At 42.8% G+C, this 21,197-nt stretch overlaps 1 protein-coding gene across 1 annotated transcript; it reads right to left on the reverse strand.

Annotated features, from left to right (window-relative positions):
• Nucleotides 1-2,920: 2,920 nt before the first annotated feature.
• On the reverse strand, nucleotides 2,921-6,330 carry LOC144654018 (kelch-like protein 7). The gene is made up of 3 exons (XM_078514140.1): nucleotides 4,560-6,330; nucleotides 4,176-4,207; nucleotides 2,921-4,110 (listed from the first exon to the last, which is right to left on the reverse strand). The coding sequence occupies exons 1-3, from the start codon at nucleotides 6,323-6,325 to the stop codon at nucleotides 3,779-3,781; spliced, it is 2,130 nt and encodes a 709-aa protein (XP_078370266.1). The 5' UTR covers nucleotides 6,326-6,330; the 3' UTR covers nucleotides 2,921-3,778.
• Between the last annotated feature and the right edge of the window lie 14,867 nt (nucleotides 6,331-21,197).

Genomic DNA, 21,197 nt, shown 5'->3' on the forward strand with positions numbered 1-21,197 from the left:
CCACAAGATCATCTTTCGAGATGACCTCCTTTAAATGTGTCTTCTCTAAACAGAGAAATGCCGGCGTACCACAAGCCTGAACAAAATTAGCACTAATAAAACGGGTGCACGCAGACTTCAACGCTTGAAACGAATGTCCGTCGGCCAAAGATAAAATGGAGAAGCAGTTCTGAAGATCCAAGTGCTCTTGCATGAACTCAATGACAACGTCTGACAGGCCTTCGATGAAGAAATACGCCGCAGCTGTTAAGATCACCTCAGCGTTCTCTCCTAACTGTATCTCTCCGGTGTACATGTAGTCTAAAATGTCTTCCATAGCCTCGGGATACAGCCATTGTAAATCAACTTCGAAATTATCCCTTGGCCGCGAATCATAAGTGAAAAGCTTTCGAAAATAATGACTGGAAGCGGCCAAGACGGTGCAGTGAGCGGAATATTTCTGTCCCCCTTGTACGTTGATCGTCACATCGCACAACATACCTTCTTTTCTGAAATCGTTCATTGTTCGAAGGATCTGGCTTGAATAAGAAACCTCTGAAACCTCGCTGCTTTCGTTAAACTTACGTCGTTCGTTTGCCATTTTGCTGTCTGCCAGTCAGTATTGTAATACGGTATTCAATTTCCAAAGCGAAAACTTACAAATTACAGTCATTACGTAATACGGTTTTCCAAAGCGTGATGCGACACGGTTCAGTTAATATATACTAGTTATGCAACGCTTTCGAGTGGTATACTATGGAATATCCCACAAGACACTTGTATTTTCTCGGTATACAAATGAAATGAGTGAGTGAATTTGACAGAATCAAATTGGAAATTGTCTTTTATTCGAAGGGGTTTAATAAACTGCGAAAAGAAATTGTAGACTGTAGCAGTTCTTGATATGTTAGGCAAAATTTTTTTATGCATGCATGCTATCTTATCGTAATTTGGATTACGATTAAAGCAACATTGGGAATTTGAAGCCCATGTCAAATGTTTACGCCACCCGAACCGAAATACCGTAAAATTCCGGTTATAAGCCCTGGGCTTAAACAACTTCGTAAGGGGTTTTGTGTGGGCTTATAAGCGGAGGGGCTTATATCCGGGAGGGCTTATAAGCGGAATAAAAAAAAAACGTTTCAAAACGAGCCACGGGAGTGGTTGGTCGAAATACGTTTTTAAGTTTAAAACGCATAATAAAGCAACACAGTTAGCCCTGTTCAGTACTGTCATCCGGCAGAGGGGGGCTCATATCCGGGGGGGCTTATAATCGGATGTATTTTTTTGTTTCCAGGTAGATGGGCCTATAACCGGAGGGGCTTATAACCGGAGGGGCTTATAACCAGAATTTTACGGTATCGCATATCTTGATCTGAAATGGGGTCAGGGTTTTCAGAAGCGCCCCCCGGTGACTAACAAACGTTCAGAATTCACGGAAGCGGAAGAAGCTAATTCTCTCTTGATCCGATCCTTCAAAAATTAAACTACAGTACTAATAGACCATAGATATGTCACTTCCTCAATGATTCCTTTTACTTATTGTTTTATATTTCGTAATTTGTTCCTATCGTAACTTTTCTTTTCTATTGCTTATTTGGTACCGGCCTCGATTAGTAACTAGCTATTTGCTTGTAGCAAAAATTTGGAAGTTTTAGTTGAAGTTCAAGTTAAAACTGTCGCGATCTCGTGTCTGGTAACTATCTTTTTAGGAAAATCACAGAAGTCTTCATATCTTCTTTCGGGTTCCTAACCGTAAACACGGAAGTATAGACCAAAAATACTTACTTTGTTTAATATAGAATTCCTATGTTTTTTCGCCTGCATATAATCGTGGGCTGATGATAAGTAACAAACATTTTGAGTACGGGATATAGAGGCATTTGCCCTATTTGAAGTGGAACGCATTGATTTGACATCTCGTCGCGAGCGATCTCGCGGTTTTGTCGAGCTATAAGGTCATGAAACACGAGGCAATTTTTTCTGCAACTTCCAACCCAACAAACGATGCATTACAAGTTTGGAAAAAATTTCACGTGTAACACTCCATCCATTTTGGCAACCTGCAGTGCATTCTCGTCCCCATAGCCCTTTCGTTTCTCTTAGCCGGCTGGGCCTTGGCACGAGGAAACAAAGGGCTCTGGGGACACAGGATTTCCAGTCCTAGATTCTAGGACTTCCGGTCTTCATGTATGCAGTCACGACGTTTCAAAAGAATGTATGAGAGAGTCGTTACGTTTTCGACTTCCGTTTAGGAATTCTTTGTTCCAAACAGCCAATCAAAAAAATTCGAATTAATTCAAAAATCCTATGTCCCCAGAGCCCTCCGTTTTCTCGTGCCAAGCCGGCTAAGAGAAACGAAAGGGCTATGGGGACGAGAATGCCTGCAGTGCAGTAAAATGTTTAGCCTCGTTCCCAGGGTCTCTCACCCTGTGCCCAGAGCGAGGGCGAAGAGAGGGACCCTGGGAACGAGGTTGCAAAATGTTGCGTTGCGAGTTAAAAGAAAAGTATAACTGACCTCTATACTTTTCGCAACGTTGCGAGACAAGTTGCTGCGTGTAATATTTCAAGCGCGACTTGCAACGCCATTTTCTTGAGATCAACCAATCAGAGCTCGCGTTTCGCTCGGGGGAAATTTCTAGATAATTTCCAATGGGCGCGTTGCAAGTTGCAAACAAAAATTGCGAGCGTGTGACATGCCTTTTGAAACTTGCAATGTTTTTCAGTCACCACCGTTGCGTTGCAAGTTGCAGGAAAAATTGCCTCGTGTAACATGGGCTTTAGTACGTGGTCGAACTGTTTTAGGTATTTCGAGTGAATAGTTACGAAAGAATACGTAAAATGTTCATAATTTTACGACACGAGTTGCAGTCAGAAGAAGCTCAAACGCCAAACTATTGCATCTCTTTTTATTGGCCGCATTTTGTTGTTCTCCTTTGTCCCCGCATGAAAATAATGACTTGTAATTTAACATACTTCTTCAATAATGACAGATGCCATGAATATAGCTGATATAATTTTCTAAAAATAGGGTTCCTTCTACAATAGTGATGCATAAGCCGCGAGAAGATGGTACAGAGAGTACTTTATTCTCATTTCGCGAATCAGAAAAAAAAACGTAAGAAACAGCAACTGGGGTGAACGAGAGTTTGTTTACCTGCAACTGATGACGAGACCGTAACAATAAGTTGCAGCCATCAACATTTTTGTACAATATTGTAAATCTTAGTGGCAGATCAAGACCTTCAGGGAGATGGGGGGGGGGGGGACGATCATCCAGACCCTAGAATTAGGGGGGAGCGCTCTCGAAATAATTTTTCTCGGACCTTCGGGCCTCTTTTTGTTCTAAAATATGGTTATAGGCAATCATTCTGCTAATAAAGATATATTCCAGCTATAATGCCACCGGATATAACCTCTCCCCTATCGAACATAACACATAACAACACAGGAGCCCATGACCTTTTTTACAACATAACCAACGTTCTCACAGAACGTTGTACTTCAAATAGAAATAGGCAAAGAAAACCGACAGCTAAAAACGTTTGATACAGTGACAGTCTTATAGTCGTTTCTTGTCAACTCATTTTCAAAACATTTTTTATACCACATATAAGGCCCACCGTGCATAACCTCCCCCAGTTTTCAGCCCACCCGAAGCTGGACAAGTTGCCGATATACGTGTATAAGCCAATGCAAATATCAAGAGACCATCACCGGCTTTAGATTGTACAAGTTTCTAAGCTCGTCATACCGTAAACTTAATATCGGCCTTTAGGAAATCGATAAAAAATGTTATTTAATTAATTTGAAAAATATCTTTTGCCACTCTGAGCACGCCGCACTGGACCCAGGACCTTTTACAAGGCATCTTGCTGACTGTTTCCCAGTTCCTCTTGCGCTCGTCGTAACACTCTACACTGTCCAGACTCCCCGAGTTATTACAGCCTCCAAACAGGTAAATCCGGTTGCCAAGCCTCGTGACACCAGCCGCCTTTTGAGGAACACTACCGTTCACCGTTGCGATCAAAAAATATTGTGCTAAAATGTATATCTGACGTCTTGTCAGTTTATTGCATTCCGTTTTGACCATTCGATCTCCATTTTGGCCGTTCAGTGTTTCTGTTGCAGCTTTAAACAGTTAACCGATTCTGTTTTTTTTTTTTGTTTATCACTAGTCCTACGTCACTCAGTACGGAGTTCCTTGATAAGCACGCGCGAGTGCTTACTAATCCACAGAACCGAAAAAGATGTCGACTGTTACATTAACCCATAGCTCAAAGCGCGCGAAAACACTAAAAATGCTCATAAAAACACAAACGAACAGAAAACCTCTAAAAAATTCAAACTTGAAGGGCTGTGCAAGGTATTGTGGTGGTAAAATGTACAGCCGCCGTCTTTATCCGTTCTTTATCCGTACGGTGGATTGAGCCCTGTACATGTATTCTTTCATAGCAATTTCGTTCGCTTTTAACCAGTTTGATCAAAGAATCGCCTAAATCGACCCACTCCAGACACATAAATATAAATCACGTTTCTGTTTGTGGTAACCTGGAACAGATTGATATTTATCTGAGCACTAAATACTTATCAAGTTTTTGGGCAGGCAAAGAACCTCAGTTTGAACGTAAAACGCGCTGAAAGGCATGTGTGTTGCTGTGGTCCATTGGCGCGTTTCAGCATCCCAGCATTCCACACTGTCCAGAGCATCATCTTCACTCTCGCCTCCAAATACGAACACGTGATTCGCCAGTGCTCCTATCCCGGCAGCACAGCGCGCCGTGTTCAGTCTTCCAGGCTCTATAGTCCACTGACCACTGACAGGATCATACATCTCGCAACAGTTGAGAATTCCCGAGTCATGGTCGGTCTCGCGACCCCCGACCACCAACACCTTACCGTTCACGACCGCTGCGGAAGCGAAACAGCGCTTCTTCACCATAGATTCCACCAAGGTCCAGCGGTCGTGCTGCGGCTCGTACCTCTCTACCGTGCACCGGAAGGTATCGTCAACACCGCATCCTCCTATGGCAAGGATAGTACCGTCGAGAACCACCGCGCACAAGCCTTGCCGAGCGCAGTTCATGCTGGTGACAGGGTACCATTTGTCCACTGCGGGATTGTAGCGACTTACTCGGGCGGAAACCGTTTTATGATCATTCTCGTGGTGGATGCCGCCGATAACATAGAGCTGCCCTTGAAAAGCGACTGCAGCGGAGAAGCAGCTTCCGACTGGCATGGAAGCGCGGGTACTCCAGCTGCTGTCACCTGGGACATAGCACTGAACCACCCGACTGCTTTCTTGGCTGAAAACGGAATGATGTCCAACGCTGTAAAGAACACCGCTACACACGGCTGTCGAGTGACCTTTACGACCATGAAGCATATCCGGTAAGTCGAGCCACTGATCACTTGAAGGCACGTAGCAAGCGGTGTGTTTAATATTCTGTGTAACATACTTGCTACCAGTACCACCACACATAACAATAGCGCTAATAAACTCAGTTGGTGATCTCTTAGAGACTTGAGTGGGACTTGTGCTAATCTGGCCTAAGCCGACTGTTTTCAGTGCTTCCTGTACGAGAGTAAAGCACGTGGCATTTTCCCGAACGAGCGTCTCGCCGGCAACGACGCTCAAAAGAACGTCTCTTGACATCCCAACCAAGTGGATACACGTGAAAAGATCTTTAAAATGGCAAGCTCGATTCTCTAAGTCGTAGTTAATCCAGCGTACAACAGCATTGAAAACGTCCTTCTCATTCGTCACCACAAGATCATCTTTCGAGATGACCTCCTTTAAATGTGTCTTCTCTAAACAGAGAAATGCCGGCGTACCACAAGCCTGAACAAAATTAGCACTAATAAAACGGGTGCACGCAGACTTCAACGCTTGAAACGAATGTCCGTCGGCCAAAGATAAAATGGAGAAGCAGTTCTGAAGATCCAAGTGCTCTTGCATGAACTCAATGACAACGTCTGACAGGCCTTCGATGAAGAAATACGCCGCAGCTGTTAAGATCACCTCAGCGTTCTCTCCTAACTGTATCTCTCCGGTGTACATGTAGTCTAAAATGTCTTCCATAGCCTCGGGATACAGCCATTGTAAATCAACTTCGAAATTATCCCTTGGCCGCGAATCATAAGTGAAAAGCTTTCGAAAATAATGACTGGAAGCGGCCAAGACGGTGCAGTGAGCGGAATATTTCTGTCCCCCTTGTACGTTGATCGTCACATCGCACAACATACCTTCTTTTCTGAAATCGTTCATTGTTCGAAGGATCTGGCTTGAATAAGAAACCTCTGAAACCTCGCTGCTTTCGTTAAACTTACGTCGTTCGTTTGCCATTTTGCTGTCTGCCAGTACAGTCAGTATTGTAATACGGTATTCAATTTCCAAAGCGAAAACTTACAAATTACAGTCATTACGTAATACGGTTTTCCAAAGCGTGATGCGACACGGTTCAGTTAATATATACTAGTTATGCAACGCTTTCGAGTGGTATACTATGGAATATCCTTCTTATAAAAGCGTGAACACTAAAAAATATGTCTGGAATGTTTGTGTTTAGCCAATCACATGCGAGAACTTCAGACCGCAGAAACCACAAACAACAAATGGGTTTCCATCGGTCACGGAGCAACTTTAGTTCTTATTTTGTTTCAGGATACACGCTCTGTCTTTTTAAGAATTTAAAGAACTGCCATTCTTTCGTATCGAGGGCCACATCCAGAACATGGTTTCAGGGATTTTTAAAAGAAAAAAAGGACGGTTTCTCTAGCGACGATATACGACATGGTTCAGTGCATGCAGTATGTTGTAGACACGTCCAGACATAAGATGTAAACACGATAAACCGAATATAAAATACAAAATTGTGGAGTTTTCGTTACTGATTGTAAATCTTTTCGGTAGAACAAGGGATTCGATTTATTTCGGCAAACGATTTCAACCCTTAGGCAATTAGAGGTTCCGTGATCGTAAGACTGCAAACTGCAAAGGCTCCAGACGAAAATTATTCAAAATGTTGGCGTGATTGGTGCAAAGTAAACACCTCAATCGCTCAATCGTTTGATTTTCGCTTTTCCTTCCCGCTATCGTTTCGCTGTTATCGAAGAAACAAACCTTCCTTCTATCAGTGTTTAGGTCTGCTACAATAGTTGGGGTGAGATAAAAACCGGAAAATGCAAGCTTACCTCAGTACAAATTGTAACATGCCATCAGGCGAACGGTAACTGCAGATACGAATTCGTTACAATTTTTGAAAATTGGCGGCAACTGGGGCAAATCGTAGCGTTGGGCGCATCGGTTTTTCAATTTTTTCTATAAAAAAAAATCACTCAAACCTATTCTTCAGTGGAGCAGTGAATGTTCTCAAAAAGGAAGGAATTACAATTAGTGTGTTTACTTGTAAATTGGAGCGAAACGAGAACCAAATATTGTTCCGTGACCGATGGAAACCCATGTGGTTTCTGCGGTCTGAAGTTCTCGCATGTGATTGGTTAAAAGACAAAGAACATTCCAGACATATTTTAAGTGTTCAAGCGTGATGCGACACGGTTCAGTTAATATAAACTGATATTAACTCTTTTGTTTGTCACTTTCACGATTCATATTTTCTTGGTGGAAAATGATTGCTACTCAAAGCGTTTTTAAAGAGGCTATGTCATGGTATAGTGAGTACTTTTAATGATGTACAAAGTTGTCGTCAAATAAAGGGAAATCTAAAAATATTATTTTACTAAGGTAAGCGTACGATAATAGTAGCAACTTATTTTCAGCGTGAATTAATTGGTAAATACATCTAATTAGCAAGGCACTCGAGCGTGAAGAGCATCTAGTGTAGTAGAGCCTTGTCATTCTAAAAGCAAAGTCCCCAGAGCCCTGAATATTTTTGTTTTTATCCCTATTGCCCAAGCATTCCGATGTTTGTAACCGAAATGTGCTGTCTATGATTTTGGATCCCTGTGATGCGTATGAATGAACCCAGTCTCCCAATTCTTCCGTCTTGAAGACCAAAATAATTTGTGGTCTGCTTTTAATTAATTAATTTACTTTGTGATTACGTTACGGAAGAACATGGTGCTACCATGTTGTAGTTTTATTTATTTATTTATTTATTTATTTATTTATTTATTTATTTAATTGTCTTTTCTTTCGTTATCGGGATATTTTCCGCATCCTTTGTCTTGTATTTTAATGCTTTGCCGGATCAGATCACCGATTAGTTTCTCAATTCACATGAAGTCACTGGCGTTTGCATTCTTCATGTGGAGATACGTGATATTCGAGAGCTCCGCGTCTATGAATTCGGAGAAAGCCTTGATTGTCTTGGAAAGAAAGATTGAATTCGGAGAAAGATTGTACCAACGTGTACTTCAATTCTTGGAAACTCTCTTGAAGAAAGGCAGGAGTGGTGACTGGGAATGCCGACGGTGGACTAACAACCCGGTGGGATAAGGGTACTCCGTTACATGGGCCCTAAAAAGGATGGGTTTCGAGGCGTTTTGGTCTAATGTGAAAAGGCTTTGTCCATATTAGACTGAAATAGGGTGTGGTTTGTCCACTCAGGTCGGCAATTAGGTATAATTCTTAAGAGAAACTAATTTTTATCATTGTTATTAGTCACCTATAAAAGATTAGAGGAGAGCGTTTGACTTGAGATGAATACAACCAGGAAAAAATAAGCTAGGCAGTGGCAAAAGACTGAGATCGTCGGTGTACTATGCCTTATGCCTCACCAGGGGCGAAAAGGATGAGTGAGAGAGGTAGCTCATCATGCAACGTTTTGGAGGAAAGATTGCGTCTGTCTGCATAGATGAAATGAGTGAGTGAATTTGACAGAATCAAATTGGAAATTGTCTTTTATTCGAAGGGGTTTAATAAACTGCGAAAAGAAATTGTAGACTGTAGCAGTTCTTGATATGTTAGGCAAAATTTTTTTGCATGCATGCTATCTTATCGTAATTTGGATTACGATTAAAGCAACATTGGGAATTTGAAGCCCATCTCAAATGTTTATTACGCCACCCGAACCGAAATACCGTAAACTTCCGGTTATAAGCCCTGGGCTTATACAACTTCGTAAGGGGTTTTGTGTGGGCTTATAAGCGGAGGGGCTTATATCCGGGAGGGCTTATAAGCGGAATAAAAAAATCCGTTTCAAAACGAGCCACGGTAGTGGTTGGTCGAAATACGTTTTTAAGTTTAAAACGCATAATAAAGCGAAACAGTTAGCCCTGTTCAGTACTGTCATCCGACAGAGGGGGGCTTATATCCGGGGGGGGCTTATAATCGGATGTATTTTTTTGTTTCCAGATAGATGGGCCTATAACCGGAGGGGCTTATAACCGGAGGGGCTTATAAGCGGGGGGGGGGGGGGCTTATAACCAGAATTTTACGGTATCGCATATCTTGATCTGAAATGGGGTCAGGGTTTCCAGAAGCGCGCCCCAGTGACTAACAAACGTTCACAATTCACGGAAGCGGAAGAAACTAATTCTCTCTTGATCCGATCCTTCAAAAATTAAACTACAGTACTAATAGACCATAGATATGTCACTTCCTCAATGATTCCTTTTACTTATTGTTTTATATTTCATAATTTGTTCCTATCGTAACTTTTCTTTTCTATTGGTTATTTGGTACCGGCCTCGATTAGTAACTAGCTATTTGCTTGTAGCAAAAATTTGGAAGTTTTAGTTGAAGTTCAAGTTAAAACTGTCGCGATCTCGTGTCTGGTAACTATCTTTTTAGGAAAATCACAGAAGTCTTCATATCTTCTTCCGGGTCCCTAACTGTAAACACGGAAGTATAAACCAAAAATACTTACTTTGATAAATATAGAATTCCTATGTTTTTTTCGCCTGCATATAATCGTGGGCTGATGATAAGTAACAAACATTTTGAGTACGGGATATAGAGGCATTTGCCCTATTTGAAGTGGAACGCATTGATTTGACATCTCGTCGCGAGCGATCTCGCGGTTGTGTCGAGCTATAAGATCATGAAACACGAGGCAATTTTTTCTGCAACTTCCAACCCAACAAACGTTGCAGTGCAAGTTTGGAAAAAAATTTCACGTGTAACACTCCATCCATTTTGGCAACCTGCAGTCCAGTAAAATGTTTAGCCTCGTTCCCAGGGTCTCTCACCCCGCGCCCAGAGCGGGGCATTCTCGTCCCCGTAGCCCTTTCGTTTCTCTTAGCCGGCTTGGCATGAGAAAACGGAGGGCTCTGGGGACATAGGATTTTTGAATTAATTCGATTTTTTTTGATTGGCTGTTTGGAACAAAGAATTCCTAAACGGAAGCCGAAAACGTAACGACTCTCTCATACATTCTTTTGAAACGTCATGACTGCATACATGAAGACCGGACGTCCTAGAATCTAGGACTGGAAATTCTGTGTCCCCAGAGCCCTTCGTTTTCTCGTGCCAAGGCTCAGCCGGCTAAGAGAAACGAAAGGGCTATGGGGACGAGAATGAGAGCGGGGTCGAAGAGAGAGACCCTGGAAACGAGGTTGCAAAATGTTGCGTTGCGAGTTAAAAGAAAAGTATAACTGACCTCTATACTTTTCGCAACGTTGCGAGACAAGTTGCTGCGTGTGACATGTCAAGCACAACTTACAACGCAATTTTGTTGTAATATATAAGCCAATCAGAGCTCGCCTTTCGCTCGGGGGAGATTTCAAGATAATAACTTCTAATGGATGCATTGCAAGTTGCAAACAAAAATTGCGAGCGTGTGACATGCCCTTTGAAACTTGCAATGTTTTTCAGTCGTCACCGTTGCGTTGCAAGTTGCAGGAAAAATTGCCTCGTGAAACATGGGCTTTAGTACGTGGTGGCTCTGTTTTAAGTATTTCGAGTGAATAGTTACGAAAGAGTACGTAAAATGTTCATAATTTTACGACACGAGTTGCAGTCAGAAGAAGCTCAAACGTCAAACTATTGCATCTCTTTTTATTGATCACATTTTGTTATTGTCCTTCTTTGTCTCCACATGAAAATATTGACTTGTAATTTTAGACAGATGCGTGAATATAGCTGATATAATTTTCTAAAAATAGGGTTCCTTTTACAATAGTGATGCATAAGCCGCGAGAAGATGGTACAGAGAGTACTTTATTCTCATTTCGCGAATCAGAAAAAAAAACCCGTAAAAAACAGCAACTGGGGTGAACGAGAGTTTGTTTATCTGCAACTGATGACGAGACCGTAACAATAAGTTGCAGCCATCAACATTTTTGTACAATATTGTAAATCTTAGTGGCAAATCAAGACCTTCAGGGAGATGGGGGGGGGGACGATCATCCAGACCCTAGAATTAGGGGGGAGCGCTCTCGAAAATAATTTTTCACGGACCTTCGGGCCCCTTTTTGTTCAAAAATATGGTTATAGGCAATCATTCTGCTAATAAAGATATATTCCGGCTATAATGCCACCGGATATAACCTCTCCCCTATCGAACATAACACATAACAACACAGGAGCCCATGACCTTTTTTACAACATAACCAACGTTCTCACAGAACGTTGTACTTCAAATAGAAATAGGCAAAGAAAACCGACAGCTAAAAACGTTTGATACAGTGACAGTCTTATAGTCGTTTCTTGTCAACTCATTTTCAAAACATTTTTTATACCACATATAAGGCCCACCGTGCATAACCTCCCCCAGTTTTCAGCCCACCCGAAGCTGGACAAGTTGGCGATATACGTGTATAAGCCAATGCAAATATCAAGAGACCATCACCGGCTTTAGATTGTACAAGTTTCTAAGCTCGTCATACCGTAAACTTAATATCGGCCTTTAGGAAATCGATAAAAAATGTTATTTAATTAATTTGAAAAATATCTTTTGCCACTCTGAGCACGCCGCACTGGACCCAGGACCTTTTACAAGGCATCTTGCTGACTGTTTCCCAGTTCCTCTTGCGCTCGTCGTAACACTCTACACTGTCCAGACTCCCCGAGTTATTACAGCCTCCAAACAGGTAAATCCGGTTGCCAAGCCTCGTGACACCAGCCGCCTTTTGAGGAACACTACCGTTCACCGTTGCGATCAAAAAATATTGTGCTAAAATGTATATCTGACGTCTTGTCAGTTTATTGCATTCCGTTTTGTCCATTCGATCTCCATTTTGGCCGTTCAGTGTTTCTGTTACAGCTTTAACCAGTTAACCGATTCTGTTTTTTTTTTTGTTTATCACTAGTCCTACGTCACTCAGTACGGAGTTCCTTGATAAGCACGCGCGAGTGCTTACTAATCCACAGAACCGAAAAAGATGTCGACTGTTACATTAACCCATAGCTCAAAGCGCGCGAAAACACTAAAAATGCTCATAAAAACACAAACGAACAGAAAACCTCTAAAAAATTCAAACTTGAAGGGCTGTGCAAGGTATTGTGGTGGTAAAATGTACAGCCGCCGTCTTTATCCGTTCTTTATCCGTACGGTGGATTGAGCCTTGTACATGTATTCTTTCATAGCAATTTCGTTCGCTTTTAACCAGTTTGATCAAAGAATCGCCTAAATCGACCCACTCCAGACACATAAATATAAATCACGTTTCTGTTTGTGGTAACCTGGAACAGATTGATATTTATCTGAGCACTAAATACTTATCAAGTTTTTGGGCAGGCAAAGAACCTCAGTTTGAACGTAAAACGCGCTGAAAGGCATGTGTGTTGCTGTGGTCCATTGGCGCGTTTCAGCATCCCAGCATTCCACACTGTCCAGAGCATCATCTTCACTCTCGCCTCCAAATACGAACACGTGATTCGCCAGTGCTCCTATCCCGGCAGCACAGCGCGCCGTGTTCAGTCTTCCAGGCTCTATAGTCCACTGACCACTGACAGGATCATACATCTCGCAACAGTTGAGAATTCCCGAGTCATGGTCGGTCTCGCGACCCCCGACCACCAACACCTTACCGTTCACGACCGCTGCGGAAGCGAAACAGCGCTTCTTCACCATAGATTCCACCAAGGTCCAGCGGTCGTGCTGCGGCTCGTACCTCTCTACCGTGCGCCGGAAGGTATCGTTAACACCGCATCCTCCTATGGCAAGGATAGTACCGTCGAGAACCACCGCGCACAAGCCTTGCCGAGCGCAGTTCATGCTGGTGACAGGGTACCATTTGTCCACTGCGGGATTGTAGCGACTTACTCGGGCGGAAACCGTTTTATGATCATTCTCGTGGTGGATGCCGCCGATAACATAGAGCTGCCCTTGAAAAGCGACTGCAGCGGAGAAGCAGCTTCCGACTGGCATGGAAGCGCGGGTACTCCAGCTGCTGTCACCTGGGACATAGCACTGAACCACCCGACTGCTTTCTTGGCTGAAAACGGAATGATATCCAACGCTGTAAAGAACACCGCTACACACGGCTGTCGAGTGACCTTTACGACCATGAAGCATATCCGGTAAGTCGAGCCACTGATCACTTGAAGGCACGTAGCAAGCGGTGTGTTTAATATTCTGTGTAACATACTTGCTACCAGTACCACCACACATAACAATAGCGCTAATAAACTCAGTTGGTGATCTCTTAGAGACTTGAGTGGGACTTGTGCTAATCTGGCCTAAGCCGACTGTTTTCAGTGCTTCCTGTACGAGAGTAAAGCACGTGGCATTTTCCCGAACGAACGTCTCGCCGGCAACGACGCTCAAAAGAGCGTCTCTTGACATCCCAACCAAGTGGATACACGTGAAAAGATCTTTAAAATGGCAAGCTCGATTCTCTAAGTCGTAGCTAATCCAGCGTACAACAGCATTGAAAACGTCTTTCTCATTCGTCACCACAAGATCATCTTTCGAGATGACCTCCTTTAAATGTGTCTTCTCTAAACAGAGAAATGCCGGCGTACCACAAGCCTGAACAAAATTAGCACTAATAAAACGGGTGCACGCAGACTTCAACGCTTGAAACGAATGTCCGTCGGCCAAAGATAGAATGGAGAAGCAGTTCTGAAGATCCAAGTGCTCTTGCATGAACTCAATGACAACGTCTGACAGGCCTTCGATGAAGAAATACGCCGCAGCTGTTAAGATCACCTCAGCGTTCTCTCCTAACTGTATCTCTCCGGTGTACATGTAGTCTAAAATGTCTTCCATAGCCTCGGGATACAGCCATTGTAAATCAACTTCGAAATTATCCCTTGGCCGCGAATCATAAGTGAAAAGCTTTCGAAAATAATGACTGGAAGCGGCCAAGACGGTGCAGTGAGCGGAATATTTCTGTCCCCCTTGTACGTTGATCGTCACATCGCACAACATACCTTCTTTTCTGAAATCGTTCATTGTTCGAAGGATCTGGCTTGAATAAGAAACCTCTGAAACCTCGCTGCTTTCGTTAAACTTACGTCGTTCGTTTGCCATTTTGCTGTCTGCCAGTCATATTGTAATACGGTATTCAATTTCCAAAGCGAAAACTTAATTGTTTGTATGGGGGGTATTTACACTCCTTCTTATAAAAGCGTGAACACTAAAAAATTTGTCTGGAATGTTTATGTTTAGCCAATCACATGCGAGAACTTCAGACCGCAGAAACCACAAACAACAAATGGGTTTCCATCGGTCACGGAGCAACTTTAGTTCTTATTTTGTTTCAGGATACACGCTCTGTCTTTTTCAGGAATTTAAAGAACTGCTATTCTGTCGTATCGAGGGCCATCCAGAACAAGGTTTCAGGGATTTTTGAAGGGAAAAAAAAGGACGGTTCCTTCAGCGACGTTATACGACATGGTTCAGTGCATGCAGTATGTTGTAGACACGTCTAGACATAAGATGTAAACACGATAAACCAAAAATAAAATACAAAATTGTGGAGTTTTCGTTACTGATTGTAAATCTTTTCGGTAGAACAAGGGATTCGATTTATTTCGGCAAACGATTTCAACCCTAAGGCAATCAGAGGTTCCGTGATCGTAAGACTGCAAACTGTAAAGGCTCCATGTAATAATAATACCGATATCCTGTGTTTGATTGACATGTAATTTCATACTCTAAGATAATCGAATATATCAACCACGTTCTTGTATGATTACGCCCAGATTAATAAATGCCTTGCGCTAGTCAACATTACTTCTTCATGCAGTTGTTTCCTAAACCCTATAAACCCGTTCGTTAATCAAACCAGTTTATTACATGGTGTCAGAAGTGGCCAATCATGGAACACGTGAAGCCTATCGGACCTCTACGAATGGAAGGGAACGTCGCCTTAAACTGGCAAAAGTGGAAGCAAAGATGGGCGCTATACGCCAAAGCTAGCGGAGTAGACGCCAAAGATGAAGAAACGCAATGCGCAGTCTTTCTACACACCATAGGAGAAGAAGCGCTTGAAGTGTACGACACTTTCACCTTTACAGAAGGCGAAGAAAACAAAATAGAGCCTGTGATCGCAAAATTTGAGGCCTACTGTTCGCCAAAAAAGAACGTAACGTACGAACGCTATCTGTTCTTTTCTTGCACACAAAATGGCAGACCAATCGACGTCTTTGTAACTGACCTACGTACAAAAGCCAAGACCTGCGAATTTGGTACCCTTCACGATAGTCTCATTCGTGACAGGATTGTGTGTGGAATAGATAACAAAAGCGTACGGCAGCGGCTTCTACGCAACAATGCACTAACCCTAGAAGTTGCCATCAACGATGTACGAGCCGCAGAAACAAGCAAGACCCAAACTGAAGCACTAACAAATCCAGCCTTGGAAGCAGCAGCTGTAAACGTCAACGGCCAAAACAGGAAGCCGAAACAGCCAAGAGATCTGCCTCCTAAACAGCCAAGGGATCCACACCCGAAGGCAGACCCGAAACAGAGCAAAAAAACATGTGGTCGCTGTGGTTCTCGTCACAAGCCAAGGGAGTGCAAAGCATACGGTCAAATATGCAAAAAATGTCAAGGAAAAAATCATTTTGCCCATATGTGCCTCACCAAATACCCAAATTCTGGCAACCGAAAACTCCACGAGGTTGAGCAGCAGTCGGACACCGATACCGACACAGACGAAGATCTCTTCCTCGGAGAATTAGGCTCTTCACAAAACGACAAGAACGAACTGTTCACGGACTTAAACGTGAATAATGAAGACATTCGTTTTAAAGTTGATACGGGTGCACAGTGCAATGTTATTCCGGAACATGCTTTTGAAAAGCTGACAAGAAAGCCTAGCCTACAGACAACCAGAGTCAAGTTGACGGCTTATGGTGGTATACGCGTACCTATTAAAGGAACATGCACCATGAAAGTCAAGCAAAATGGTAAAGCCATCGATACTAAGTTCTTTATTGTCGCCGTTGAAAATGCCCAGCCCTTAATTGGCCTACAAACATGCCAAGAATTAGGACTGATAAGCATTAATAACAATGTGAGTGAAGTAAATGCTAAAGAAACTGACATCCTCGACGAATATCAAGACGTTTTCACCGGACTTGGGTTAGTGGATGGCGAATTTCACATTGAGCTGCGCGATGACGCAAAACCGACAATACACCCGCCAAGAAAGATTCCATTGAGCCTTAGAAACTCGAGCAAACACTCGAAGATATGACAAAAATGGATGTCATTAGCAAAGTCAACAAAGCAACCGACTGGGTCAATAGCCTAGTGATTGTTGAGAAAAAGGACGGATCACTGAGACTTTGTTTAAATCCAAAAGATTTAAACAAATCGATCAAGAGAGAGCATTACAAGCCACCATCAGCTGAAACAATATCCAGCAAACTAAACGGAAAGCGAATTTTCTCAGTCATCGACATGAGCAATTGTTACTGGCACAAAAAGCTAGATGAAGAATCGTCCTATCTCTGCACCTTCAACACGCCTTTCGGACGGTACAAATTCAACAGAATGCCGTTCGGAATTTGTGTAGCCAGTGACGTCGCCCAACGAATGGTGGACGACAATTTCAGCGATATTCCCGGAGTTCTCGCAGTTCATGACGACATCATCATCGCTGGTAAAGACACTGCAGAACATGACAGTGCTTTAAAGCAAGTACTGGAACGCGCAAGATCGCGAAACATCAAGTTTAACCGCAGCAAAGTTCAGCTACGCGTTAGTCAAGTCAAGTATCTTGGCGATATCGTGACCGCCGATGGATTCAAACCAGATCCTGACAAGATAAAGGCAATCATCGACATGCCGGAACCTCAAAGCAAACAAGATTTGCAACGCCTACTTGGCATGGTCAACTATCCATCGCAATACATTCCAAACATGTCAGAAATCACGGCCCCTCTTCGTGCACTGCTGAAAAAGAACACGCAATGGGTGTGGTAGGAAGAACACAGATCCGCGATAGATAAGCTGAAACACGCGCTCACGAACAGCCCTGTTCTGCAATATTTCAACCCCGACAAGCTAATCACGATCCAAACCGATGCCTCGCAAAGCGGAATTGGCAGTTGTCTCCTCCAAGAAGGACACCCGGTCATCTACGCATCGAGATCGCTAACAACTGCTGAACAGAACTACGCTCAAATTGAGAAAGAACTGTTGGCGATCGTATTCGCGTGCGAACGATTTCATCAATTTGTCTACGGAAATGACATTGTTGTTCAAAGTGACCACAAACCACTTGAGGCGATAATGACAAAGCCATTATCTCAAGCACCTCCAAGAATTCATGAACCCATGAAATTGTCAGAAAAGCAACGAAGAGCAACAAAAATTCAACGAGAAGGGTTCGGTTAAAAAAAAGCAAACACATGTTAACAGCTATAAAAATAAAAAGGAGAAAAGGACCGATAAAAGTGGGAGAAAAGTACCCAAAAGCAAGGATTAAAGAAGTAAAAGAGGGACCAACTAGGGAAACAACGAATTTAGGATATAACCAGAAACAGATAAAGACACAGAAATTGAGAGAAAGAAAAAAGTGTTGGAGAAGGCAAGACCTAAGCCTAATTAAAAAAATGACATAATAATTGTAATATTATCATGATTGTTTCACCGCTTCCAGAGCTGGAAATTTTAGTAGGGGTTACAGGGGATACGACGGTACTCCTTTATTACCTCAAATAGTTGTCAGTCTTTGCTAATATAATAGTATATAATAATGTGGAAAATTGAAGGTGGCTCTGAAACCAGTTGGAGAATTTTCAAATTTGTAACAAATGCCGACTGTGAACGCTCTGACTAAAATTAATAATGTCTCCGAAAAAACTTAAGATCTAGTCATACACTCGAACTAGACTTTAATAAACTCAACAGTGGAATTATTTGAAAATGATGCAACTTAACTATATACAAGAAATGAAACGCATTTCAATAACAGCAAAACGTTTTAGATACCTTTACTTTGCACAGCAGCTTTTCACTTGCGACACAAGTGATAGGTGAAGCAAAAGGCGAAGAAAGTGAAAATTATAAATAACAACAGCAGTCAAAGAAACAATGTCTTCAAGTGATTAATAATCGCGACACTGAAATTTGACAGTACACAGATAAACAGTGTCTGTAAAGCGTGGTTGACATTGCGCACCAGTTTGTAACTCGGGACTCGGATAAGTGTCCGTTGTTCGTATGAACGGCTTTCCGTATTAAGCGGGTTAACTTAAGAGAAAATGCATGAGGTTTTCGTCGAGACGAACGAAACTGTCCGTAATACTGGTGTGTCAGTATTGTGTGGGTGTCCGTAAAGCGGGGTTCGACTGTTCTTTGTAGATTCTGCAATATCGGCTAAAGCCTAGTGTTATCAAATGAGTATTTTATAGCAAACAGATCTGCCAAGAGTTTATAACGCATCCCGCCAATTTTTTTTACCCCTTATCCCGCCATACCCCCTTAATGAGAGTCTTCATCCCGATCCCGCCTGCTAAGTTATAAAACAAAACGTGTTTCCGCGCATTTTTCATGTACTATTATTAAATCAAAATATTTTCGCAATTTACATCCACTAAGCAGTTATTTAATTTTAATACTCTGAAGAAAGAAAAACGTAACTTACGTAAGCTTAAACTGAACGGCAGGCTTTGTAAAAGAGCTTCCGGTTCCTTCATTTTATGGACATCGGGTTTTAGAACTACGGCTTTGAATGCCACTTGTGGCCCGAATGCGACTGTTTCACCAGGTTTAGGTTAGTGGAAGGCACGGTACTGGACTTCGAATCGAGCGGTGTGTATCCTAACCTGAACAGGATTACTGTGTTGCGTTCTTGGGCTAGACACGTAACTTTCATAGTGCCTCTTTACACCCTGGTGTTTAAATGAATACCGGCGATCTAATGTTAAAGAGAACATTGCATCGTTTCGTATCCCCGGGGAGGAGCAGAAACACTCCTACGAAAACGAGGATAAACACCGGCCTGATGGCAAAGGCAATCTTTCTACTACTAAACAAATCGACTATTAAACCGCACGGGAAGGCCGAATCTGGATGTTATCCCTACTAGAAAATCAACATCTCGAGTTATCTGCTGATTTCCTAAACTACAGCTTGCACTGTCCTCCTCTACAAATGCGTCACTTTCGCAAGCTTCCTCGTCGCTGCTCGAATCGTACTCGGCACTTCTTCTTCTTCTTCTTCTTCTTCTTCTTCTTCTTCTTCTTCTTCTTCTGGGTGGGATTCTGTTGTTGCCGGTGAGGTGGTTAAAGAAAGGTAGATTTTTTCTCCAACCTGGATATCTCTTTGGTACAGGTAGACCGGCAGCGTTCCGGCCCTTGCCATTGTGGTTGCCTGGCGCACATTCCTCTGTCTCGCAGACGATCCGTGAGCTTTAGCTCACTCTCGCATCATTGAAATTTCTTCTTGGGACGCTTTGATCGCTGGAGGTAGTGGAATTGATGGAATTTCAAAAAAAACAAAGGGACCTCTCAGGAAATGGGTACAAGGATCCACGGCTCGTGAAATAATAGGCCGACCATGACGTTGTGCGCTTAAGACCCTCTTTTGTTGTGCTTCCAAAGTCGCGTGCATACCGAAATGCTGTGGAGACTTGGCTCTTGTGATGAAGGACTGAATGTAGGTTTTCGATATCCAGTGTCATACAGTTAAGAGGTTAGTGTTTTCAAAGCCAAGCGGGTCAAGATTCTGCTCCAGGCGTTCCAAGCCCCATTTAAGCAGCTTAACTGAATCCAGCATCTTGGCTGCAACACTTCCTTCAGGGCCATTTAAGGAACTGGGCAAACAAATGTTTAGCTCTCTGATGGACGCTACGTTCTCCTCAAGAACCTGTAAACACATGCCCACTCTACGGATGGCTGTTGTAAGATGACACAAGTCGTACTTGTGGTGCTTTTCGTGGATTGGGAATGCGGCAAATAACTCTTCAATACCCTTTAGGAATTCTGCGGTCTTCTTAAGCGTAGTGAACACCTTAATACAACTTGTTTGTGTGTCACAAATGTAAACACAAATGAATTCTGAGCAGATCACGGAGGGCTGGAAAAATCTGCATTTTGTCGCTATGCCATCATTGTTTCCAGAAGTGGTGTCACCAGCGAACACTTGAACATTTCTTACGCTACTGGACTATTTCAGGACGCAGTGTCTCTCAAGATCTGACACAACAATTCCGTCCCCATTTGGTACAAGAGCGTGTGGCATTAGGCATTCTTCACCTCCAGCACAAATGACACGTACTGTACGCAGATTAAAGAGTGATACCTCTTCCACTCCTTTTTGGTGTGCGACATAGAGCTTGTCGTTGTTAATACACAATGAACTGACTTTCTTCCAATCACGTTTTGAACTATGTCATCCCATATCCCGCCTACGAATGGTAACAAACAATTTTTAATACAGTCGAAGCTCTCTCAACGGACACTCTCGTAAGCGGACAGCTATACTTACGGCCACCTTGTTAGAAACCCAGTTTTTACTCCCATACAAACTCTGTATTTTTACATCCTCCTAAGCGGACATTCCCGTAAGCGGCCATCTATCCCCTAAACCTCTAGTGGCCGCTTACAAGAACCATTCTCGTAAGCGGCCAGCTCCAGTTGCGGACGCTTTTTTCGCGTCCCGAGGGTGTCCGCTTATGAGAGCTTCGACTGTACCCCCCATCCCGCCTTGATTGTGAGCCCCATCCCGCATCCCGCCAAACCTTTTTTGGACCCGCTATAACTTAAGTTACAAATCTGGGAAATTATTACCTATTCTTTCATTCCATATGCGAAAAAATGGTAATGTTGTCCTTTTCCTGTAAACATCTTTAATATAGAAATATTAGCAAACGAAGGATTAGTGGAAAATCCTATTAACAACCTCTGTATC

This window comes from Oculina patagonica, chromosome 5 (genome assembly GCF_052425735.1).
Source record: "Oculina patagonica isolate OP01 chromosome 5, crgOcupat, whole genome shotgun sequence".
Taxonomy (NCBI): Eukaryota; Metazoa; Cnidaria; class Anthozoa; order Scleractinia; family Oculinidae; genus Oculina; species Oculina patagonica.